Source organism: Wasmannia auropunctata, unplaced genomic scaffold (genome assembly GCF_000956235.1).
Source record: "Wasmannia auropunctata unplaced genomic scaffold, wasmannia.A_1.0 LD336061.1, whole genome shotgun sequence".
Classification (NCBI taxonomy): domain Eukaryota; kingdom Metazoa; phylum Arthropoda; class Insecta; order Hymenoptera; family Formicidae; genus Wasmannia; species Wasmannia auropunctata.
In genome coordinates this window covers 906,513-933,051 of record NW_012026829.1, presented here as the reverse complement: position 1 = coordinate 933,051, position 26,539 = coordinate 906,513, and the positions used below count along the sequence as shown (strand labels likewise).

General features: G+C 46.6%; 1 protein-coding gene across 1 annotated transcript in view; it reads left to right on the top strand.

Annotated features, from left to right (window-relative positions):
- The window catches only part of LOC105450423, a 55,282-nt gene that overhangs the window by 11,155 nt on the left and 17,588 nt on the right, over window positions 1-26,539 (top strand). The window contains exons 2-5 of the mRNA XM_011690244.1: window positions 2,541-2,570; window positions 4,348-4,450; window positions 6,183-6,300; window positions 15,701-15,824. Of these exons, the coding sequence (XP_011688546.1) occupies window positions 2,541-2,570; window positions 4,348-4,450; window positions 6,183-6,300; window positions 15,701-15,824 (375 nt within the window). The remainder of the gene's footprint in view (window positions 1-2,540; window positions 2,571-4,347; window positions 4,451-6,182; window positions 6,301-15,700; window positions 15,825-26,539) is intronic.

The window sequence follows — 26,539 nt, the reverse complement described above, 5'->3', positions numbered from 1 at the left end:
CGCGTAAATATTGCCTCTAATGCCTCTAATACCCCGGCCTGGCCTATAAATAACGTGTATACATATATGATGCGCGCTCCCGGTTTTTCCACCCCGTTTACCCCGCTCCCTCCTGTCGCCGCGCGCCCGGTTGCTATCCGTTCTCTGCAGCCACTTGCACGACACGGGCACGGCACGGCACGGCACGGCACGTCGTCGTCGTCGCCGAAGGAAACTGCCGCAGGATGAAAAGTATAACCGTGTGTCACGTATATACGCGTGTTTCCCCGCACGTGTACGTGCTATACAAAGGCGCGTTTGTACGGGGAAGCAACACAGCGGAGGATGAGTTCCGCGAGCGTATGTGTGTGTGTGTGTGTTTGTGTGCGCGCACGCGTGTGTGACACGATACCACGGTCTTGGCATGTATTCATACACCGGGCGTCCATTGTCTCGAAGTTATTCGAAGGTAAAAGATCGCAACTGAAGCGTTAAAGCTGACGTCATTGTTTCACTTTTCTTTCGTCGCCGCGCGCATGCATATCTGCCTACGCGCGCGTGTATATAGCATGCACATACACGTGAGGCGCCCGGAGCATCCTCCTGTGTACCGTTGTGTACATACATCATCGGCAGCGCCCCCCGAGCTATATCAATTCCGCGCGATATAACTCCGATACAACGGTGCCTTCGTTTTACAATACTTTGCGCCAATGCATCATGACGTTTCTCGGCCCGTATTACGCGTCGCTCTCTCGCTCTCTGTCGTTAACGGCGCCGACAGACGCCGTAGCGATGCCGAGGGATCCGGATGCGGCCGGAACTGTCGCGGAAACGCGCTCGCCTCTCTCTCTCTCTCTCTCTCTCTCGCTCGTCTCGGAATTAACGCAATCGTTCTGAGAGTTATCGATATTACGCGGCACACGGCATTTCGCTAAAGCGTCCTTAAAGTCGGTTTTAATATCGGCATTTCTCTGCGGTTTTCTCATTGCATATTGGATTTCAATCATGACTGGCCGACTGCCAAAGCGCGAAGCAAACAGCGCGTTTGCGTGAGTTTAATTATTTTTAAGTGAGCGAGTACAAATTCATAAAGGGAAGTTTATAGCTGGAGAAAGAGGAAACGAGAAGAGAAAGAGGGAGGGTGGGAGGGAGGCGGAGGGAGAGAAAGACGGATCTCTTGTGTATGTGCAGCACATGTACACTCTGTTTAAGCAACCATCTCCCCGCTTACGAGAAGTGTGGACATGTAACAGCCGATTCACCATTCTCTCGGCATCGTACGTCGTCCGTGTGGCGCGCGTACTCTTCTGTTTGCGTGACATCAGCGTTCAGCCCATTCCACCGACAATTTTATAACGGTGACGAGAATATTCCCGCGGCCGCAGGCTCTCTTCCTTTAATTAATCGCGCGCGATGCGAGCGCGCGCAAAATAGAAAGGTGCGTCTGTCGAGCGGGGAAAAATACCTCGCCGCGAACAACGCGGGGCGAGGAAGCGGGGGGGGGAGGGGAGAGGGAGGAAAAAGTCCTCTATGAACTGTGACCTGCGGATACACGGCTGACCCGCTTCATCATTGCCGCGCGATGCAATTTTCCTCCCCCTAATCCTCCATCGTGTACGTGCTCCCTGCAATCGCTGGGACGTGTGCTGTTGCCGCTGCCGGTCTTCTTCCTCGCGGTGACGCGGGATTAATCCTAAGGGCAGTTACTCACTCGTGCAGACCCCCGACACTCGTGTAGACACACCGCCTGGCATTTATTAGCACAGGTCAATGCTTCAAATCGCTATCCCGGCGCGGCGGAGCTGCGCTCCACTTGCACGTATACATTTTCGCGCGCGCGCACATACACACATGCACACGTAACGTACATTCTTATAGACAAGGTCGTTCCGTGACCTATCCGTTGGAACTTACCGTTATTAAAAAAAGGAACTGTCAAACCCTCCCCCACTCCGCCCGGTGGATTGTAATACTCGATCCGTTTTACTTATCCGCGTAAAGCTAAATCCGTAATGCGTTTGTATGCGGAATACGACCTTTATAAATAATTGACGGGGAAGTCGATATATAGGCGCGCGCGATGGCAGGCTGCAACAAAGGGGGAGGGGGGCATAGCGCGCGCGGATTAAATTTTCTTTGGCGAAAATTCAATTCGAAAGTTCACACACGTGCGTGTGTCGCAGGTAATTACCGCGGCGCGGGTGTGCGGTTGATTTTACATCGCGAGCACGACCTATATGTCTATTTAAATCTTATTAAGCGTAATCGATCAGAGTAATTACGTAGCCCGATAATTCGCGCTGTAATGCCCGCAAGTGGGCACGACGTTGGTGTAAATGATTTTTGATACGGGTACGCGGCAAAAAGCAGACGCGCAAAGGGATTAATCAACAATAAACCTTCTGCTGATTATAGCAATTTACTTTCTTTTTACAAGCCGTGCGATTTTTAGAATCAGGCTCAGGCTGTTTAAATATAGGTATTGTTGTTTCTCTCTCTCAAAGACTTGATGTAATGTATAATATATAATTCTTTCTTTTTTGCTTTTTCTGTTGCAGTGAAGAAGGCGCGGTTCGTCTGCGAGGATGGTTCGTATACACGGGAAGAATGGGGCAAATTACGATGGAAGATGGAAGCTCCGCCCATCTGATCCATCGATTTGTTTCCCAATTACTTTCTTTTCTCATTACCGTATATTTATACGAGCGAAATACCGACACGTGTGCGCGGTACCGAGCGAAATTCAAAAATTGGGGCTGTGGAACAAGCCCGCCGCCGCAGGAAGACCCGAAAGGTCTTTATTCACGCTTCGCTTCCAAAGTCTGCGGACAATTTATCGCACTCCGCGATTGGAATCGCGCCAAGTTTCGGATTATGCGATTGCTCAAGCAGAATATCGTGACGTTACCGATTATACCGAAATAATTTTTCCACGTGCGGGGATGTAACGTATATATATTCCCCGCGGAAGATCGCGAAATACATATCGAGTTTAAATAAATCTATAAGACGAGATACTCGGCGCAATGTAAAAAAAAACTCTCGCCCATAATTTTGCGAAACTTCTTGAACAGGAGAAAAATGAATCGATAATTTCAATAGCGTCGAAGGAAGAACTTTGAATATATATTATTCGTCGCATCATTCAATATTTCCTACGATGACGAACGTAATCTGGACAGTCCTTGTGCTCGTGCACTCTTATATTATGTCTTTTTTAAATATGCATTCGCAACATCATGTCATTGTATATACGTCAATATACAGAATGGACTTATGAAGACCGCATTATATCGTACAATTGTCGCAAGAATTGAAAAGCGCAACGATAATGTCGCACGCATTACGCTCGCGAACCGTAAATGCGTTTAGTTTTATGAATTTATTTACTCAATACTCCCCGCGCAATTGTACGTTCATTCATATTAACTCCCTCTCCTTATCGAGAATACATTTAGTCTCATCAAAATTGATTGTACGATTTTTACATTCGCCGCGGTATGTCTCACCTATAAGAACGCGACTATCTTGAGGTTTGTTCCCGTCGTGCAAACGACATTCGATTTGTTCCATATCTGGTAGCTTCTCAGGTCAGAGAGGAGTCGCATGTTATTTTCGCTGAAATCTATTTATGACGTGTCTAATTTTTTATTAATAATATTCCTCTCTCTCTTTCATTTTCTCTCTCCCTCTCCTTCTCTCCCTTTGCCGAGCTCAGCGGTCGGATGAGCTACCCGAGTTGAGCCGCGAGGAACGCAAATGTAATTCCCCGGTCGCTTCGGTGACCGGCGAAATACGTGGCTGGCTCGTAAAGTAAAATGTCGGGGGTGACGCACCACTGTGCCCGAAACATCGTGTCGCGGGTCGTAAAATCTCGCTCATGCTTTTTGCCCGACTTATCGAAGGCGTGCAGCTGAGAGCGTGTGCAGGAGGTGCCGAAGATGGTGGGCGGAACTTATTGGAATTTAACAGTTCGTCCTCTCCCCCTTCTACCCCGATCTTTCTCCCTGTGCACCCATTCTCGAACACATAAAACGCGCGAGGATGTCATCAGGATCGCTCTTAAATTGCGGGCAAAACGATCTCATTCGCTCCGATATTGCGCGTTTATAGAGACCTATTAAAATTACGATATTTTTTTTTGTCGGAACGTAATTCATCTGTGTTTCAAGCGATTCCATTAAAGGATAATAAACACGACGTACTTTATTCGAGATATTTAATATATATTTAATATATATTCTCGTTTTGTTGTAATGATTTAATAATGTGTATTTCGCTCGTATCTGTTAGGCGCTCTTGTGTAAAATACGTACATCTCGTATTTTGACTGGGCGGTTGAAAAAATAGACTATTAAATTTCAGCGGATCAGTTCAACTCCTACGTAACGTTGAAGCTGCAAAATGTGAAGTCGACGACAGTCACTGTGAAAGGGGCCAATCCATGCTGGGAACAAGACTTCCTCTTGTAAGTTATCGATCATTAATTTTTACGCGCGTTTGTTAAACACGCCGTGTTGTCTCGTTGCGGAGGAACTCGTTGAAAATGTTAAGTTGAACGAGTTTCTAGCAATTCGGAAAAATTCTCCGTGCCCGTTACTATTTCGCGGCTTCGAAAACGTGCGAAACAAAAGAAAAATCAAGAAACAAAAACGTTATAAAATCCAAATAAAATGATCATCTTCTGTTGAATACTTGAACTACTTCAACGTAAAGTAATTATTTTATTTGGTATTAACAACGTTTTTTATTTTGCCGAGAATCGAACCCGGGAACCTTTGGCTTGGTAGACTGGTGCGCAGTCTGCCAGGCCACGGTCGTTCCGGTACGCACGTGATAGCTCGTAATGTTTTCGAAGTGTGTAACTATCTAGGACAGCCGGTAATTTGTGTGTGCGTATCTAGAGAAATCTGAGAATAATCATACTTTTATTTAACAAGCCTCTATCTCGGCACGGACGAGATAAATTCTGGCCGTCGCACAGTGGGAAAAAAAATAAAAATTTATTATTAAAAAATTGTTACAAATTCTTAACCGTAATTCTTAACGTAAGGGACACTTTTTTTTTAATTAATCATTGAAAAATTTCAAAAAAGTGGAGTTCGATTTTTAAGAAAGCCCCCTGAAATGTGCAATATTAATAACAATCTGGAAATTATGGTAATCAGAAGTTAAATGATTAGAATTGAAGTTGCTTTTGCACTAAGCTACTTACACGGTTTTCGGAGTCGCTGTGCGAAATTAAATACAAATTTGATGTTAGGTTAAGATTTTACTATTAGCAGCTATCAATTTTGCTATCAACTTTATTAGTAATAATCCATATTAAAAAGCGCTACTTTTGCCTTTTAAAGTTGACAGCAAAATTGACTGCAGCTGCCAATAGTAAAATCTTAATTCTAACATCAGATTTAACGACTCTGAAAATCCTTATATGTGTAAGATAGCTTAGCGCAAGAGTAACTTCAATTTTAATGATTCAACTTCTGATTATCAGAATTTCTAGATTATAATTGATATCGCACATTTCAGAGAGCCTTCCTTAAAAATCAAACTCCACAGTCTTTTTTGAAATTCCTTAACGATTAATTTAAAAAAAAATTCGTCCCGATCAGTTAAGAATTATGGTTTGTAGCGATTTTTGAACAGTAAATTTGCATTTTTTTTTCTACTGTATACGTCGGCCGATTCACGAATTTGCTGAGCGCGGCGAAGTCAAGAATCGCGAATATTTTCAAATTTTCAATAAACACAGAGGGAGAAGAGACGTGCTTCTTTTTCACGACTCGGTATTATCAACCCTTTAGCTTAACAAACTCCCTTGTTTGAGATGAGATCGTCGGTCCATTACAATCTTTGTTTTTTGAACGGGCTGCTAAATGGATTACCCCCCCCCTCTCACCGAAAAAAAAACAAAGAGAAATGTAAAGAAAAGCTGAAATAAAATTGGCTTGCGGATTAAATGGGATTGTCTTGTTGCGCAATTCGACCGTTACGCGAGGATATATCGTTCTTGATCTTGGCTCGCTCACGCAGCTCGTTTGACGCCGCGCCGGCGAATTTAAACCGCGTTGGAGTCTCGCCGTTAAATTTCGTTTAATCTACTTTGCACGGAAAGCACAGTTGTTTACTCCACTCACGACGCCGATATTTCTTCGGCCGTTCCCGCAAAAGGTTAATGGAACTTGTTTGTTACGCAGCGAAACAAATGACATGAACGCCGGGCTCGTGGTGGAGGTGTGGTGCAAGGGATTCTTGTGGGACCGCTTTCTGGGCTACTACTATATCCCACTGTCAGAGGTGTCCTACATGAACGAGGTAACGAGAAATCAGTGCAACTTAAGTCGTACGGCGGAGATACAGGATCGGCAATCCGAACGGCGCACGTCCGACGTGCGTGACACCAACAGTAACACACAGCCAGACATCATCACTGACACGGTACACTAACATGTTCTCACCTAACACTTCGCTCTACACTGGCAATATTACACTCGTTCACGTTTTTGCGCGACGTTTCAAAGCGATTGAAACATTCGATGATATACCCCGCTGTTACCGCCTCGCGAGATGGCAGTGACAAACGTCCTTGCAGTTCGCAAGAACGAGAGGTAGATAGATAGATAGAACCCCGTTTCGCCTTATTCATTTATATTTCTGTCTCGAAGGGATAGAGATCGACTATTTTTAAGGGAATGTCATCGCGCGCCGATTATGATTTACGAGCAATTCTTAAGCACCCTCGGCATGTAATGATCTTCCGTAGAATTCGCTCATTCCCCGTCCCGTCAGCTCTTCCTCCGTCTTTAGTAGCCATCTTACGCGAAATGAAATTCGACGAGTGTTTGCTCGCCGAACGGAAGCAAAATCAATCGCTATTTTCATTACGTTACACTGATCAGGCTTATCCGTTGATTTTGGATGGAATAAGTGGTTAACCGTCGGCAAGGCGAAATTTATTCTTCAGTAAATGTCCGTCACGTCGTAGCTCTCTATTATCGTCGGGGTGCGAAAATTCTGTGTGCGATCTTTTTTTCCCCTCCCTCCTCCATAAAGCGCCATAAATTCAGAAACGACGAGCGAGCTATAAACACAGTACGTGACACAATCCATCGACGTCACGTCCGATGCGTGACCGATCGTGAGAGGTCAATTCGGCCCCGATATATTATGTCGCGCGTGTATAAATTGAATTCGCGAAGGTGACGCAGCGGTGACCCGTACCGTCGCTTAATTCGTTGTGTGTTTTCACAAACGCAATCACGCGCAAATGCAGAGTGTACACCGTACTCGAAGAATACGACGTGATTAACGACAGCGCGTAATTTACGTCGCTGACGCGAGCAAGCAACTCAATTGTGATAGCAGAAATGGCGATTTATTTCTCTCTCTCCCTCTCTCTTTTTCCGTTTCCTTTCCCTCTCTCTCTCTCTCTCTCTCTCTCTCTCTCTCTCTCTAAGATACATTTACGATGCATATTGCGTTCATAATTAGTGCGCATAATTAGATATTAATAGCAGCCGCGGGGGACCCAATTTCTCTTATCGTCGCCGCTTCCATCGGGCGTGCTCTCAGACTCTTGAAACGTAAGTTACCGGAACTACGGGGATGTCGATTTGCGTAACGCAAATTACATTTCACTTGGCGACTCATGCGATAAAGTGACGTACGCGGATGGATCTCCTCCGGTCTGGTTTTCCATGTGAAAAGCGTGTATGCGAGGGACTCGCGAGGGATTAAGATCCGGATTCTTTTCACTCTTGTATTACCACGGCATGCCATTTGGGGGGGTTTTACGGACCCACCGAGATTTCTTTCCTATGATTTCGTTTCCTTTATCTTTCCGCCTTCGTCTTGCGAGGGCACGGTTGAACGCACTCGTGCACGACGACAAAAGTGAATTTTCGCTAATTAAATTGCCCGAATGCTTCGCGTCTCAAGGTTGCGGCCGGGATCGAAGAAACTGCAAGATATTCATTCGGCAAAATCACCCTTTCCTCTGGCGAGAATAATAACTCTTTGGGGCGTTCAGTCATTCTTTTAAATGACCAGACAGAAGTCAGTCATGCGCGACCCGGAAACGAAGAAGCGATTCTCGTTTTCTTTTGCTCCTCTTTCCCAGTTGTTATTCAAATTCCCAGAGGACCGGAGTGCCTTAAAGTCGATTTCCCGTTGTTCTTTTTGCGATCTCATTATCAGTATCATAAATCGGATTGGAACTTTTTTCTATGAAAAGTTAAAATTCCAGTTGATGCTGACCAGCGTGACAGTTTTCTAAGTTGTTTCATCATAATTTATATTTCAGCGAGATTGCAGTTTTAATGAGCGCAAATAATTTGTGGGAAAATATGTCAAAAGATGACCAATATATATATAAAACATCGACAAACAAGTAGAAAAAGCTGACTTTAGTCAGACGTAGCTTGTTTGCTTCTTCCACGCGAAATATATCTGCAGTATCTTTCGGAAAAACGAAAATCAAACGAGAGAGTTCCATTTTAAACATATTGGTCAATTTTGTTGCATGAGAACATAGTTCTATACTTTTGCATTCGTTTACTAAAGCTACTCTCTTCGTGAGTATCTCTTTCGTGAAGCTGTCTCTTTTACACCCGAAAGATTACGGTGCCCGACGCCGTGTTTGATCACAAAACTTTTCGCTCGCAATGAAAACTCCTGTAAAAAGAAACGAAAATTTGCATTTCTCGATGAAAAGATAATCGCCTTTTGCTAAAGATTCAAACTCGCGTCCGCACGATCTTTCCGCGTTCGAACGGTTCGGAAATCGACGAGATCCGAAATCGCCGCTCGGGTGCCGTTTTCGACCACGAGAGACATCGGCCATCATCGCCTATCGGCAATACCCGGATCCCCGTCCGCTCGTGACGTCACTTGGCGTTTGGCCAAATCTCGACGCTCAATGAAAACGTCCGGCGTAGCTCCGGGTCGCCGAGTGGGCGATGTGGTCGACGGTGGGTTTACGACGACGGCGACTCTGTGCTGCGTGCACACACATGCAAGCGGGCCTCAGGAAAGGCAACGACCTTGACGAAATATTCAGCTGATTCGCGCGCTTTTCCTTCGCTTCGCGGAAGAGGGCCTGTGGCACGATGGAAGCGTGCCATTTATCGGGCGACCCTCCTCGCCGAGGAAGAGACTCTCCTCGCGCTAACGATCTCCCATTCACACTCGCGAAATAAAGTATTTCGCGCGACAATTTTTATATCCTTTATCTCCATTACATCTCGCCCGTGAGATAGTTACTCTTCGGTGCGAGAGCAGAAGTTGACGACCGTGTGATCTATGACCCGCGATCGCGAGCACAAAAGCGACGCCGCTGTTCCTTTAATCCGCGACGAGAGATGCGTTTAAGGCGCTGTCTCCCTTTCTCTCTTTCTCGGCGAAGTTCTTTCGTTCGGCTTTCCGCTTTAAACCGCACGATTGCGGCAACAATGGGTGAATCCACAAATCACACTGTAAATCGTTCCCTCCACGCTTTCTGGACGAGCGTTCGACGAGCCACGCGCGCGCTCCGCAGCAGCAGTGACACTCGCGGAGATAAAGCGTCGATGCGGAAGGGAGGGAAAGGAGACGGTAAATATATGCGCGCACGTGTGTAAAATGGATAAAAGAGGCCAGCGCGACGGAAGAGACAACGCGGTCGGAGAGCTCGGCCGGGAGGGGGGGGGGAAACTCGGTCGAGAGTGGATGAAAGATGACGCGAACGGGGACAGATGATGAAGACGATATGTAACCGCGGTGCTCTCGACGTCGGTGCTGGGCGAAAAAACGCGGACGGGGGTGAGAGGGTAAACGAGCCTCGAAGTACCAATGCGCGAGGTCAGATCGCCTTCCCTTCGTGCCGCCGGAGAGGACGATCTGGGTCAGCCGCGGCTTAAAATATTCATAAAACGGCACGCGAGGTCTACATACGGCCCCCGATTCGATACGCATTGGAAATACACCTGTGCCGAGCGACGAATAATTCCGGCCTGACGCCGCCAACCGACGTGGATTGCGATTCGCCACGGACGCTGATGTCTTATTGTCCCCACCCCCCCCCTTCCCCGTACCCGACGGCGTCGAGTACGCCCGCTCTCGCTCGCGTGCTACTGACGCGGTGCCTGACAGCGTCTCCGTGTGCTTAACGGACATTTTCGTACTCGATCTTTTGTCTCCTGCCTTCGGTGTGTCACCGACGTCGCCGCGTCATCGGCGCGACCCGCTTTACATGACAACGAAATTCCCGCGGAGGCACAGCGCGAGCGGAAGATTTTCATGTCGGCAGATCGACTCAACAGCGGCTGATTCAACACACTCCAAATCTCGGTACAGCTGATTCGCAACGCTCGCGAACACACTCACCTCGACCTTTGTGTCTCGAGCTTTAATTCGCGAGACTCTGATTAATAGCGCGAGCAGCTATCGCATTTCCTCCCTCTGGTTTTGCGCGACTTCGGTCGTCGAAGGTGAGATGGATTCCCTCGCTCGTTCGTATCGGACCTTTGTTCGCGAGCGATTTATTTTTCGCGATTTGCATTTTCATTACCAATTCGAATCTTTTTCTTTGTCTCTCTCTATCTCTCTCGTTCCACCCATCTGTCTATTCGTCCTCCGTCTGTCCACATCTATCTATCCATCTCGCTGATAGCCGGCGACGACGACAGCCTAGATCCTTCCCTACCTCGGCTTTAACGGTCGCCGGAAAATCAATCGACGGCCCGTTTAAGTGGCTCCCTGACATTTTCCGCTGTAACCCGAACGAGAAAACAAGAACGAGACCACCGTCGACTTACTTAATAGCGACGGCGGCAAAGAGAGCTTATCCGCGCCGCGCGCGTGTATAACGTAAGAGAGAAGCGGCCGTAACTGCGCGACGGCTCGGGCGACCGGGCTGATGGGAAACGGATCCCCGGGATCATCTTCGTGATCCATGGAGAATTTCAGTCTGATGGACGATCGTATACTTTCGGGGACGACTGGTGCGGCGGGGCGGGGAGGGGAAGGGAGGAGAGAGAAAGGAGAGGAAAACGTTATGGAAGCAAGAAGGAGTCGTCGATCGATCGCGCGGGCCATCTACGCTTCTACCTTTTCCCACCCCTCTTCTTGGCTCGGCTCTCCTTCTTCGCTCGGCTGGAGTAGTCACCCTATAGTCCTGTCGAAATCACGTCACGCTCGTAGACACGTGGTCGAGCGTTCTCGTGTCAGGAACAAAACGAGGGGGGAGGGGGGGACGCCATCCTCCGAGTTGGGACATTTCGGTGGCGAGTTACTTGCTGTTTGCTCTTCACTAGTGGCTCGTGAGACCCGCGGCACAGTGGATGTAGCACCGACCGCTTTGTTGACCCGAAGAATTGACGAGCCGGACAATCGTCGGGCGGATTCCATTCTGAATCCGGGAGCGGGAAATCAAGCGCGGTCCGTGCGCCGCGCCGCGCCGCGCCGAGTCCAGACGAGCTTTTATCGGAGAGCGAGAACGAGCTCTCTCCTTGCGTTTCCTCGTGGGTGGAAAAATCGAAGCACATACCCGTCGACGCGTGGGACACGCGTTATGTGCGCTCTGGCACTATCGAATGAACGGCCCCGTTGTGTTCGTGCCCGCCCGTCTAGTTACATAAACACGGGACGTAATAAAGCGACAGAAATAAATCGTTACCATTAATCCTTCCTGTTGCGCGTAGGATCGTTTGACGGGGGCGATTGGATATCAAACAGATTCATTGCAAGTGAGAATATTTAAAATATTGTTATTGCTCGCGAAAGGCAGTAATAAACGTCAAAGGTAATAACGCGTTATTACCTTTGACGCATTCTCGGAAAGTGAGAGACGCTTTTCGAGAATTCCTCGCGAAGCCCTTTTTAAACCGGCCAAAGGGCAATTTCGCATTACTATATCCAACGATATTAACTTTCTCGATTTGTAAAATATTAGCCGTACAGCCGTACAAGCGTCATGTTTCTCAAGCGAAATAATACCTCGCCTGCAAATGCAGCCGTCATTCCAAACGGCTTAAGACAAATCGTCGGCCGTCCGTAACGAATGCGCAAGTATAAACGCGCAAACAATGCCGCTGGTGCGTTCGAGTTCACATGATGAACATACTACAACACGTCTCGTTCGAGACGTATTATAGTCTAACCTGCCATATTCGCAATTATGCGGTTTGTAGCCCAGACCGCGTGATTGTATCTCGCATGACAATACACGTCTACCACCGGCGAACAAAAGTTTTCTCAATCGTGATCGGTATAATCGGGCAGCTCGGGCGGATTGCAAGCGACGCGAGAGCTGACTGACTTTTCACCGCGACGAGAGAGCTTCAAACTTGCGGCTGTCCTTGCGCGCGGTCCTTCGGAAAGTCAGCCGACCGTTTGCGCGCTATTTCCACAACACACCCGCAATTTCTCACCGAACTGAAAATCGTTGAATTCTAACGCCGTCTCGTGCACGATGCCGCGAGCCGCGGGTATTTCTGCCGGCTGGTGGAGAGAGAGAGAGAGTGAGTCATTGTGCCGTCGGACGCTTAATTACGCGGGTGTCGTGTCCCATTCGCGAACGCTCGTCAACCCCATCCTTCGGCAGTCGCACGATCACCGGCTTCCACGACGACGTTGTCGTCGCGTCGGCAATTTTCTTTTTATCGTCGCGAGATTAAGAACCGCCGAGACCTCGCCGACGACGTGCATCAGGACGCGGTGGGCACGGATGAGAAGAGACGGTGGCAGAAGAAAGGGGCGAATGAGACGGACTATTAGCGGTCGCGTCATGCACACGTCGGCTCGCGCGGAGAAACGCGCGGTTTAACGATGCATTTCTCCAACTTCTTCCCCCCCGGCCGTCGCGTCCGCGTAGCCGCGGTATATGTCACGCGGAGGAAATAAATCGTACCACGCGATAATTTCCGGGGAAATAACGTCCGATGCGACAAAATAGCTTTGGAATAGAGCGAGAGGTGACACGTGCGATTTTACATTCATTAATCTACCGTGCACTTCTTCCTTTCGAACGAATAAAAAATTATCCTGTCCGACAAGAAAGAGCCATCTTCTTCCTCCTCCGCTGCCGCGCGGCTCTATCCGGCAGCGGAAGTCGATAAATTGCGTGAAAACTCGTTTTCTCCGTTCTAATGTCATTGAGAAATCATATCCCCTCTCTCCGGCGCTCGATAGAAGTGCATATTGGGCCGCCGCCGTAAGTGATAGCGATCGATCGACGACGCGACGACCATCTTCTCGCGCTGGAGGAATACGCGAGCGCGTATATATCTTCACTTTCCTATCCTTTCCTCATGATAGATACGTTAATTAGACCGGGTTGCGAGAAAAGAGATTGAAACCAGAAAGGTGTGGGGGCGGTATTGGTGCGTCACGCCAGTTCTCCGCTAACCTAATTCGACTCTCCTCCTCTCCCCTTCGTCAGTAGCACCGTAATAGGGCGGAATTAACTAGAACGAGCGACCGCACGGTGCTCCTGAACTGCTGTCCTTCTTATTTTAGCGCCATTAACGGGGCGAAGCTGTCCACGACGTCGCCCCGTACCTATGCGACGCGGGAGAAATTTTAACTTTTCCCATAATAATAAAAAAATTCATTTGTCGCGCTGTCCATTAAAATGACGGGCTCGCGCGCGGCAACGCGTCCGAGAGAAGAATTCACATTTTTACATGCGACATTTACGTGACGCGGAGACGCGAAGAGGAGAGAGAGAGAGAGATTCGTGCCAGTAGGGGAATATAAATTAATACTCCGATCTCTGATACTCCGTATATCTCCGTGTTACGTGTAATACGAACACGGGAGGGATTTCTCTGTTGCCGTCGTTGTTTTCGTACGCCGGCCGCTGGATGGATGTCCGCTTTGGTCTTTAATGGTCTATTGATTTCCAGAGGCAAAATGCAACCTACCTAACCCCCCTAATAATAGCCGATTATATCTTAGCCGTCGCGTCCGACCAATTGAGATCACGAGCCGGTATTGGAATAATCGTCTACAATTCCCACCCCCTGCCATTTACGTATATATATATCGAACTGCAAAAATATCACGTTCCCGTTATTTTCCATAAAAGAAGATGGGATGACCAGGGATTATACGACAATTCTTCTCGAATGTCTATCGCTAGCGACGTCCACTCTGGAATTGATGCTGGTACACCAGACATATATATGACATAATGCCAGAGAGAAAATCAATTCATCAACCCAATTGACGTAACAACAGCAAAGTTTAAGTGACGTAATTTGGCAATAAAACGGAGTATCGCTATTTCAAATATGTTTTTCTTCGTGCATCATTGAAATTTGGCCACAATTCCTTTTCCGCGGATCGTAATTCACGCCGAATTCATCGGGCACAAACAGATCCATTCGAGACAGGGCGCCGCCGCAGGATTTGTATCTTGTTTTCGTGAAATACTTTTTCGCCGTGAGACATTCAGTACAATCTCGGTGTTTTCCTCGTCGATAGCTAGTCGGAGCGTGGAGCACGTGAAGTGTGTTGAAAAGTCGAAGTTTCCTACGTTTAAATCATCGTTGAGAGTGCGGAGAGAGAAAAAGAGAGAGAGAGAGAGAGAGAGAGAGTTTTTCTTCGCGAGTTTAAATTATGCTTTCGTCAACTAGTTAAAGATATTTTGCAACTGCAGCGATTGCGAAACTCGTGAATAATTTAACAAACTATAATCGTCCGCCGCGTCGGCAGTAACTTTTTCGATCGGGGAAAGTCACGATACATAACGTCGCGATACATAACAGTTCGACGTGTCATCCTCGCGATTGGGGCAAAAAAGTGTTTGTATTTTTAGAAGGAAAAGATCAGTGCGGAAACTCAAATTGATACGGACAAAAGCCCCCGCTCGGGCGTGATTCGTTTGAATTACGGTAGTTACGGAGCTTTTAAGCCGTTAAACCATCGATGCTCAAAGCTACGTTTTGTTTTACGGTCACGTGCTATGTGAGGCAACAAAAAAAATTATATATATCAAACAGTGCAGCCGTGGTGCTGCTGCATTTCCACTCTATAGTAGTCTATTGATTTTGGTCGAGATTTTCTTAGATTCACTGCACTCGAGCCAATTTGCGCGCTCGATTTTTCGCCCGAACACTCGCCTCGCGAAATGGAAAAGTGAAGTTGAGAGTATTGAATACGCTTCTTTTTCCTCCCTTTCAAACCGTCCTCGGGTGCCGGCGCGGCGCATAAAGTGCACGTGCACGTCCGTTAGGTACGTCATCTCCGCAATGGCGCAATATCGCATCCGCGCTTATAGACTAATTTCGTGGAAAGAATACCGGCTTCGACAATTACATAAATTACGCGACGGCACTCGTATCTAATAATCGCACCTGCTCTCGGGGGTTGCGCACCGGACGCGGCCGGAATACGAGAGAGAGATTGTTTCGAGTGAATTATTTCTCGCGCTCCGCCGCCGCCGCCGTCGCCGCCGGCAACGAATATACCGTTGAAGGTACCGTGACTAATGGCCGGTATTAATTAATTCATTATTTTATGCACGTACGTTGAAGATACCGCGGCGTTTCCGCGACTGGGAGATACGCGGATGTCGCCGTAACGATTTTAACTTTTAGTAATGAGGAATTACGGACCGCGCGTATAGCGCAGTAACCGCGACGTACCGTGGGGCTTTACCGGGTTTAACAGACTGGCCGGAAAAAAAGTGCCTTTTCATGTTTCAAAGGAGGGCATTTTCGATTTTTTTTTTTAGGAAACTACCGGTCAGTGGGTCAGCCTCGGCCTGGAGCTGGAGCAGAGGGGCAACGACATCGTCGGCACGAAGAAACCGACGGGCCACTCGCTTCTGATCGACTGCCGGCTGGAGCTGCCGTATGGTAAGTGACGACACGATCCCGCTAGATTACGGTAGATGATGAGAATCGCATGGCTGACGTATGTAATCGTACATATATACATATATATATACGGAGATATGGGAATACGTTTGACGTATATCGGTGTCACATCATGTCAGGGCGAGCAGAAGATCCCGACCTGCGACAGTTGCCGGCGAGGAATATTCATGCAAATCCTCGCGTAGTAATTTGTCAGTTTCGACGTTCTATCTATGCGATCGATTCGCGCCGTCGCATCTCCCGATCCGGCCGTTCGCCCGTTCGCTCCTTGATCGTCCCCTTCGAACGCCAGCATGACTGCGTTCTGATCGCGCCACATACGATTTCTGTACGCAAGATTAAGAGAAATCCTGCCAGAAAAAAAGTGGCAGTTCGTTCTTTGCCGCGTGGTATTCACTGAGCGCGATGCGATTGCCAAAAGTGCGCTCGCGAAAGGAAAGCTCGGATCGCAATTCCAATTTCACAACCAGCGAATTTTAAACGGCGTCATCTGAGATCTGAAAGAGGTAGATAGACGAAAAGAATTGCGCGGGTTAAGGTCAAGGGATAGTCGAGAGGCTGTAAGATGGCACGATCAGCGAAATTTCGAGCGTTGCGCGGACGGAATCGCGGCGATAACGAAGTACGAAATTACACCAAGCGTTTCGTTCTTTCCGCGTCACTCGACAAGATCGCAACGTGTTGAATCCGCGACGGTGAGAGGGAGAGAAAAAAGAAGTGACGCGAAGCCATCATCGGTGAGAGAGCCGTCGAGCTTCTTCTCATCGAGCGAGCGACAGGACGAACTTTTAATTGAGTACGTCTGCGAACTTGTCGAATCCGCTCAGCACTCGCGCACATTCCGCCTTCGCTCGTCGCTCTCCCTACGCAGTTATGTGTCCTGCGAATTGTTCCGATGTCTGCAATTCCGCGCGATAAAAGGGTAACCGAGAAACGGCACATGGGGTTCTCGTAGTATACGGAGGGATTTCCGAGCAAATGAAAGGGGCTGCGAAGTTGCCCTCTCGAAATTCCGAGTGTTTCTTCCTGCCGCGAGTGGAATCTAAAATCGTTAGCCCCGACCGTGTTTCTTATAGCGGGATTCAGTTGGACGCACTAGTGCGCACTGCTGCACATAAAAACCGTTGTACAGTCGTGGACGGATTGGTTGCGACACTTTTTTTTATAGGTTTTTAATATATATTTAATATACATGATATATATTTTATAGACATCTAATATTTTGCAAATGCGTACCACGATATACTATATTTTTAGTCTAGGAAACACTATAACACCAATCGTGGTTCGCATTTGCAAAATATTAGTGCGTTTTGAAACTGATTAAAAAAAAGTGTCGCAACCGATATGTCCACGACTGTACATAAATCAACAATCATGAAGATGGGTATTTAATATAAAACAATCGTAAAATCCTGAACATACTTTATTGTACTATACGATAAATTATAAAATATATATTGAGCATTTTATCATTCTCGAGATTTTTACATTCAGATTAGATCAGTGTACAACGGCTTTAATATGCGCTAGAGTGCGTCCAATCGAACTCGCCTAATCTGAAATCTAACAAGCTTAAAAATTCTCAGTAGAACTCACGCGATGAGAAAGAGGCACGACGCGAAGTAAGTTTGGCGTGACAAAGTTTTGATGTCATAAGCGGGCGAATTTCTTTAAGCTTGCCGGTTCTCCTCTTCTCTCGTTGATCTCTTCCCCGATTCGTTTCTCGCCTCGGCGAGCACTGCCAAGGTCTCGTACTCGACTCGAGGTCCCTTCGGATATCGATATACGCGGCGACCTGTAATTTACCGAGTTTTCGACGTATCTACCTCGTGGTACAGCAACAAGTATTATACAACTTTTTCGGCGGGGTTTGGCGTACATACCGCGTTATCAGCTATACGCGCGGTACCTTTCATTAATCCCGCTGTTTCCGCAGGACCACGAGGGTTCATGCAATTACCGCGTGCGGGCCTTTAACCGGGATTGACGTGCTTTCACCTAGTGCCCGGTCGTCGACATGCCCGCGCGGATCGATACGCTATCGACCTTTCCGCGGGCGAAAAGGTCTGCGAAAAGGGGGCTAATCGTACGTTACGATTCGCTCGGGCGCGTTTCCGAATCCGGTTGAATTTATACGGGGGCACGAAAGCACTTGACATTTTTAATACGATTCGCCCGGATAAAGCCGGGACCGATAGCGCGCGCGATAGGGGCGCGCGCGGCTTAATCCGTATGCAAATTTTTCAGGAATTTATTTCGCGAGCGGTCGAAGCGAGTTCTCACGTAATAATATCTCGATCTGGAATCTAACGTCGCGTCGCGTCGTCGTGAGTGCGCGAGTCTTTTCTCAACGCCATCTCGACCCTCGCTCTCTTTCTCCTTCCCTTCCTCCCCTCTTTCACCCCGACGATCGTTCGAGTACGAAACGTTCCGCGTTCCATTAAACGCATAAATTATTTTTCACCACGCGATGCACGATTTGACCGTGTTGCGAAATGAGGGAAAACGAGGCCACTTTACAACGAACCTTTCCCCCTTTATGTATACGTGCTGATGTTTTCGCCGCGTACGGATCCGCGCGCGAGCTACCTTTCTCTCACGCCATTTCTTTTTCCGCTCTGCACTTTCTCGTTTGCCCCATCACCGCCGCCATCGCCGCCACTGCCGCTTCCGGTTTTCGATCCGCGCCAACTGCGCACCATTTAATGGATTTTTACCGTGTAATACTTTTTATCATTGACTTTCTTCTGCGAGGGAGCGTAAAGAGAAGAAAGAGAGAAATGTTCTTTTAGCTTGTCATGTAGTACAAGACAGGAGGGAAGAGAAGCGGCTTAAAGAAAAATTAAGATTTTCGCAAAGAGAGACGCGGAGCTGGAATTGTAATTAAAGTTTATTCGAGAGAAAGGTAACCCTTTATCGAGAAGCGGTAAGCGAATTTCGAACTCGTGCACTACAATTTCGCTGACTTAAAATGTCGAAAGTTGATAACACAATTTCTTCGAAAATTGCAGATAATCAGTCAGTTACTAACAAAATTAACGTCGTATTTACGTCGACTGCGCGAGATTCTTATCGAGAGACTTTCGGCATAATTTCCCTTTACTTTTCTCCGCCTCTATATTTTGACACGTGGAATTGGCATATAACAGGTATTGGTCAAATAAATTTCGCGGTTTTTACTTGTCTCTAAGCTTTTACCGAAAGGAAAATTGCCATATCTATTGCTACAATTCAACGGGAGAAAGGTACGAAAGAAAAATATTGGTCTTGCGCACTGTCAGAACCTTTTGCGTCTTTTCGATATGATTTTTCCTCCTCATTGATTACTTTACGATACTTCTATCGAGCACATGGAGCCCTAAGTGCCCCCGCTTTTCTTTTTACCCACGAAATTCTTTCATCAATTTACGGTTGATATTTTATTAGTACAATAAAAGATCATTTTTTATTTAATTGGAAATAGAAATTTTTGTGAAATTAATTTAAGAATTTAATTTATCATAATAGCCGGTGTTGAATATCAAAATGTGAAGCAGATGCTCGATGATGTTTCCACAAGTGCAAATTAACGAATAAAATCTGCGGATGAAAGAAAGTATCGGGAAAGTACTGGAGTGTACTTTGCATAATAGCGGCTAAGTATACAATCTCTTCATGAAATTGCTCGAAGAAATCGCAAAGTATGTTCTCGTACATGCATTATTTTTCTTTCACACAAACGGCGAAGATTACAAATCACGAGACACGAAACTCGCACTTTTTTGGACAATCGCAATCGCGCGAGATGTATCACGCGATGAAGAGCGCAAAACGATGGACATGATCGCCACTCGAATCATGCACATCCACAATCTTCCGTCTGATCAGTGTCTGACCAATCAGGAAAGCGCGTACAACGAACTGGATGGAAAGCCCTGCTAACGAGCAAAACAGCAATGCAGTTGCGAGCAGCCCGGCCCATGTGTGGCTCAGGTACCCTCGTCCAGGAGATCCCTTGATCGCAGGATCGTCCTTGATCGCGAGATCTCTATTTTTCGCTTTATCGTTTCGACTTCACCGACCCTGCATCCGAGTGCCCGATGTAACGTAACGACTCTCGCCGATCGTGGATTCGCATGTCCATCTCTCTCTCTTTCTCTCTCTCTTTTCCCCGCGCGTTTCTTCCGCCGTAAAATTTAACGAGCCCCTTTAACGATCTCTCGATTAAAGCAGTTAATTACAATTAGCGTGGCAACTCCTCGGGATGACCGAGATGAGTGATCGCTCGAAGAGAAATTTTCAATACTAAGCTTTATTATCTCGAGAAAGAGAGAGAAATCGTTCTCGGTAATCTTCTAACGTTGCCAAGGATGCCAAGATGTATTTCGCGTGTAAAAAAAACAATTTATTGTGCCGCTCTTTTCTGTTGTTCAGAGACGAAGGACCATTCTCGGGGCCATTGAACAAATTGTCTGAAATCATTGACGATCATCGGCACGCGTGTCCACGATCCGCGATGAATATTATTTGTTTCATTTGTACGCAATTATGTAGCATTAACGAACCCCTTCTTGCTCGTCAGTCACTGCACCAGAAATCTCTCTCACTCTCTTTCCCGAATTCCACGGCTTATCTTTCTCCACTCGTCAGTTTTTTTTTCAATGCGCTCGAGTCGGCCGAGTAATGACGCGCGGGTGTTGCAATAATTACGCGCGCCGCGAGAAGGCTCGGTTCTCACGAGGAGGTGCGAAGTAGGCCTCGCCGCGTTCTCCGCCGAAAGAGGCATTTACGAGGGGGAAGGGGGGAGCCCATTCCAAGTTTTATCTGTGCATATCGCGCCGGATATTTTTTGTCCGCGCCGTCAGAGCCTGCACGTATGCTTGTTTCATTAACTTAAGTGCAGTTGCTTTCGAGGTTTCGTGTACGGTACCCACCACGTGCGTGTGTCGTGCGAGGGGTAGGCGGGGGTGTACCCTCCGAGTGGGCGGTGGTCACGCGACTAGAAGCTGTTCCAGTCGTTAACGATGGGCTTTGATACGATTTTGTACCTGATTAACCGGCTTTAATTACGACGTTGCGGCGACGCGCGCGGCCGTGTTACTGGAAACCTACTAACACAAGAGCCTTTCACCCCTTCCCCTCTCCCCCTTTTCCCTCTCCGACGACACGCCACGTCATCGGGGAAAAACCCAACGATGTGACGCGCGAGACGCGTTTTTCGTAATTTAATTCTTCACCGTTCTTCGAATACCTTTTCCGCGTATCAATGTACATACGTCCGGTTCATCCATCCATCCCGCTCTCGTTTCCGCGCGTCATCGGGCGATCGAGAAACACAACGCCGTAAAACAAGCACAGCATCACCATCCCCTTGAATGATTCCCTCTTCACCATCACCATCACTGCGTGTGAATCTGTCATGTGTGAGTTTAGCGAAAAGAGGTAGGATGTTCGATGTTTCTGCTTTCACGGCGTTATTCTCTTTGATTGCTCTCGTCCGGCGCGCTATTGTTATTCCGTTTTTACCGGGGAAAATGAAAATATACCGGCCGCACGCTACTGTCCATGGTAATATTGTTGCAAATGAGATAAAATCATTTTCTATCGCGACGAATTTCTTTCAAATTGAATGTCCAGAGGGGTCGATGAGAAGCAGTCACCGAACGTTACGTGCCTTTGGAAAACTGAGCACTGTGTTTATGAGTGACGCACACGTAGTGAAAAATTTGTTGGCATTAACAGAGAAGAAGCAGATGGAAAAAAATCGCGCGACAAAAACGCGTTCGCTCCGGCGAAGTCGCGGACGACGACGAGTCTCCGAATGAGTTTTAATCGTTACGTTTATTTCATAAACATTCATTTTCAATTTGAACTCCGAAAACGATCATTTGTTTGAATTATTATGTCCTCAAATATTTACCCGTTGAAATATCCGTTCTCTTCTCATTATTTGATCAATTATTTGCCAGCTTCTGTTTCCCTGTTTTGCGTCAGTCTAATATCATTTTAATTAGCTTTGTTGTACGCACTGATGGATATTATGACGGTTATAACTGCATTATTTCAGCATACGAGTACATAACTCGTTTATAACCGGGTGGAGAGCCTGAAGAAAGTTGCATAACTGTTTAATTACTTAATTGGGAAGGAGACAGGCGTCAGATATTTATTACACGCTCGGAAGAAATATTATTGCGGAGCACGCCCACGACTGTTCCGTCTGTGCGAATTTATTGTCACTTTTGCATTCGTGCAGCTTAAATGTTTCGCTTCCATTAAAGATGACTCTCTCTCACGTCACGGAAAAATAATGAGCTTTGCGACGCGATTATGCGATGCAATAAAATTGAGCGCGCTCCCTCCCTCGAGGCGCGCCTCGCTCTCAGGCGCTGCATTTTTGCGCATTGCATTCGTTCAATTGGTCGATATTAACTTGAATCGACTGAAGACAAAAGAGACTTTCTCTCTTCAGGTACAACTTCTTTTTGTTTTTCGTTTGTGAGCGCACACACATACACACACACACACACAGACGTATACACTTATTCCCGGAGCACCGTCGCACGTGCACGCAGTGGCGCGGCGATAGCACAATTGGGGGCAGGGAGAGAGTGATTTCGAATGAATAAAGATAAGAAAGAGAAAGAGATCACAGTGATTCTGTTCTGTACGATATGTGTTGTTCTTTCAAGTATCGAAACATGAAAGAGAGGGTACCTGCAGATACATTAAGCTATGGCTGCGACACTGTAATTAACGACTGTTCGTAGAACACTTGTTTCTCCCCCCTCCCCTATTTTTCCGCCTATCTCCGTCTCTCTCTCTATACCGTCTGTCTATCTGCCTTACATAACTATTATATACCTGTATCTTGTAATTAGTTACACGGGAATTGTGCTGTGTGGCATTGCTATGTTATAACGTTAACGTCAGAATCGCAAACACACGAGCCACGAGATGGGAGAAGGCAATACCGATATTAGTGGTTAGTACACTGTCCGTCGTTACGTACGATTTCATTCGGGATGCGATATGACGGGAGAGCCCTTTTATATACATAGTTTCAATCTTATTCAAGCATGAGCAAGCATCGTGGAGTGTGTATATATATATACCTATTCTTTTTCTCCGCGACCGTTCTCGCGTACAATGAAAGACATTCACGTGGTATATGTACATTTCGAGAAAGAGAGAGAAAGAGAGAGATGCACTTTGAAAGAACGTCGAGATAAGTTGTTCGTTTATTCAGTTACCACTCAAAGATTCTTTCTGCGCGACGCGCCAGGTCGACTACAATGCATAGATATTCGATACCATTATACCGACAATTTTCCTTTAAATATACGGCGATGTGCAAACGGATTATTACGGCTGAAATATAATAAATCTCTCTTTAACATTTAAAAACGTATACGGACGTATACATTGCTCGAATGCGTTATATCCGAAGAAGGAGTTCTCTTCTTCGTCGTTGTTCCTGATGCGTGTAGCGCAGCAATCCTTGTTAAAGTATCACTTTGTAACGTTTAATGTGCGTTTATGATGCGCAATAATTTTTGTCAATATGTATTTTGCTTTGTAATGTTCAATGTGCAAAACGTACGATCCGATATCTCCCATTTTTTTCTACCCACGGCAAAATCTAGACATTCAAAATGTACGACAAATAACAGCCAATAGTTGTGTACAACATACAACAAATAAATAGGATATTTTTCGACCATCGCGCAAACTGTTGGCCGGATTAATATGCGGATTTAAAACGGTATTAATGAAATATTGAACCGCGCGCCAGTTATTACATTTACAAAACGATCGTTTCGCAAAGCTGGAACGTTTCTTCGTTTTATTTGATATTACGATTAATCATTTAATTGTCGTTTACAATTAAATATTTTCGTAGCTGTCGTGAAAAATCGCGAAAAACGTCATTTCAGCGAGAAATAAATCTGTTGCATTTGTGTGTGTAAAAATATATGCATATTAGGCTGACACTCTGAAAGACAACTATTTATTTCGTATTATTTAAAATGAACCAATTATACGCTTCCGTTCAGCCATGTATGTGGCCGAGTACGAAGAGGCAAACCGGATATACGAGGTTAGAGATAAAAGCGACGAGGGACGATGAGTAGAACGAAGACAACCTTCCGGAGATTTAACTCGGCAGTAAATCGTCACCTGTGTCGCTTGTCGGTATATAAGGCGACCCATTTAGAACGAAATACACGGGTTCACTTTTCGCGCTATTCTAGGCAATCCGCTGCTCTAAGATAAGGATGAAACGATATTGGATATTTAATTATCTAGAAACTTTTATGATGGCAATATAATGGATTTCATTCTGTTATAATAGAAATAAGATTAATATAATAAATATTCCACATTTAATATTAATCCAATGGTGCGTCAATTCAATAAGAAAATGCTAAAATTGAATCGAAGCTATAAATTGCATATAAATACGTTCTTTTATCGCACAAACTTCCTACGTAATTGTATGATAATGACGATGAGATGTCTGAGAAGATTTCGAGTATTTCTCGAGACGTTTTATATTGACGTGAAAAATCCTTCTCAATTGGTTTCACCAGAGGGACGTCAAACGCCCATTCGAAGTCAGCTGAAGCGATTCTTTCGAGTCGCAAAAGAATCAATAGAACCGTGCTTGAGAAGCACGGTAACGTGGTATAATTCCTTCAAGCGGCGAGAGAACACGGAGAGGGTGGAAACCACGGTTTCGGCGCTCTCTATTGTGTGAAATTTATTTCGTTTCTTTGAGGAAACCCGCCGAGAGGTACGGTCCGGTTTCTTGTTCCGGAAGGTTGTGGCTCTGCCATAATTGTGCACAGAATAGTAAGATGGATCGAAGGAAAACACGCGAATTTATATCGTATCTTACAATTGAAATGAACAAAATAATGCATATATCAAAATACCAATTTAGCGGATAATGTAAAATAATGAAAGGGGCAAAGAACAGATACGAAAGACGTTCTGTATATCACGGACTATATACAGCACGTGAACTCATCCCCGATTATATTCGGCCGCGATATCGATGCCCTTAATTTAGCCATCCCGTAGGTGAGTGACGTGTCTGACACTCGGAGGAACGGGGAAAATAGCGGAGCGGAGCAGAAATAGAGGGAGAGCACTTTCGGAGCGAGGAAGAGACCGCGCTTTCGCGATGAACGTGGCGTCACAGTTGTCGCTAAAAGTTTGTCAATATACGGGCGGCCAGCTGTTACTGTTACGCCATTACCGACGCCTGCAGTTACGGCATTGCATTTATATCCCGCCCGTCCGGCAGGAGGACGCGGCGAGAGGACGTGTGTCAAGATACCATTTTCCAATTCTCGCGTTACCACCAGCACTCAGCTGGATGTGTTTCCTTTTTCCCCTCATATTTTTTCCTCATATTTTTTCGCCGCGAGGAGACGACGACGGAGTCGGCGCGCAAGGCGGACGAGAGAGAGAGAAAGAGAGAGAGAGAGAGAGAGAGCAAGAGAGAGCCGCCGGCTGCAGTTGCAGGGCGGCTAACGAGGGGTCACCGAAAGGGGTGGAGACACACCGTGCCGCCGAGATTGAGGTAGGACTGAAACTTGGCGCCGCGCGGCAGCGGCTGGCGGTTCTCAAAGGAAGGTGGACGGCGCTCGCGGAGATGACCCGCTCTTCTCCAGGGCTTGACCCTTTTTTTAATTGCATCCAGGAGGAGTGGACGAGATACGAGACGCTGGGAATCGTGCTCCGTGTGACACGTTGCGGCGAGCTGTACGTATCAAAGATTTAGCAGAAATTACACGCAAAAGAGCCGCCACAAGATACACACTCCGCAAAGAAGAACGAGAACGCAAAATGTGTGTGTGCTAAGATCACGTTGTTGCGGCATCCGATTATTTCTCAAGCGAAGAAAAGGCAGCCCGTAATGATCAAGCTGGTCATTTTCTTACTTGTGTTGTACGGTGATAAAAAATTGCGAAAATTAAATTAATCCTACGAGAAAAACATGAAGGATATTTTATGCAGCTGAAACGTGCTCCATTTTGGAGTGAGATCAGCGATGGTACTTTCATCGAGACGTCTACCATGTCTAAATAGGCGATCGAAGTGTTAGTTAAGTAGCTGACTGTCCTTAGGGATAGGATGGATGGCGCGATGGCGGGCACGAGAAACTGATGTAGTCAACGCGCGCGTGGAGTAAACGCCGAGGGATGTTCGGCCTTTTCTTTCCACCGAAGGGTCGGGGGGGGGAGGTGTATTTTCCAACGCCGTCGGAGTAGCAGAACTGTTGGCTGGAATGGAGTAGCTCGCGAGATAGTCCTCGTAATAAATCGGACTGAGCTCTCCGGAAGCGGCGAGTCGCGCGTTGTCGTAGTTTGATAAAGTTTGCAAACCCTCCTCGGGAGTTTGTTGGTTCAATATGTAATTATGATTGAGCGCGGAAAGAGAGAGAGAGAGAGGGAACGAGGGAGGGGGAGGGGAGGAAAGAGGAAAGCGATAACTTTGAGAGTTGATATTATTTATACAGAGTAATCTGGCGAGGTAGATTGCTCTTTCTAGACCACTTACTGAGATTTACGCAATTTTCGAGCAATGTATATACACCCGAGTACGGCACAAAACGGATACGTTTTATGTCAGTTAAATTAGAAAAAAATATGCAAGAATATGCAATGATTACGTACGGGACTACAAACAATATTTTATCA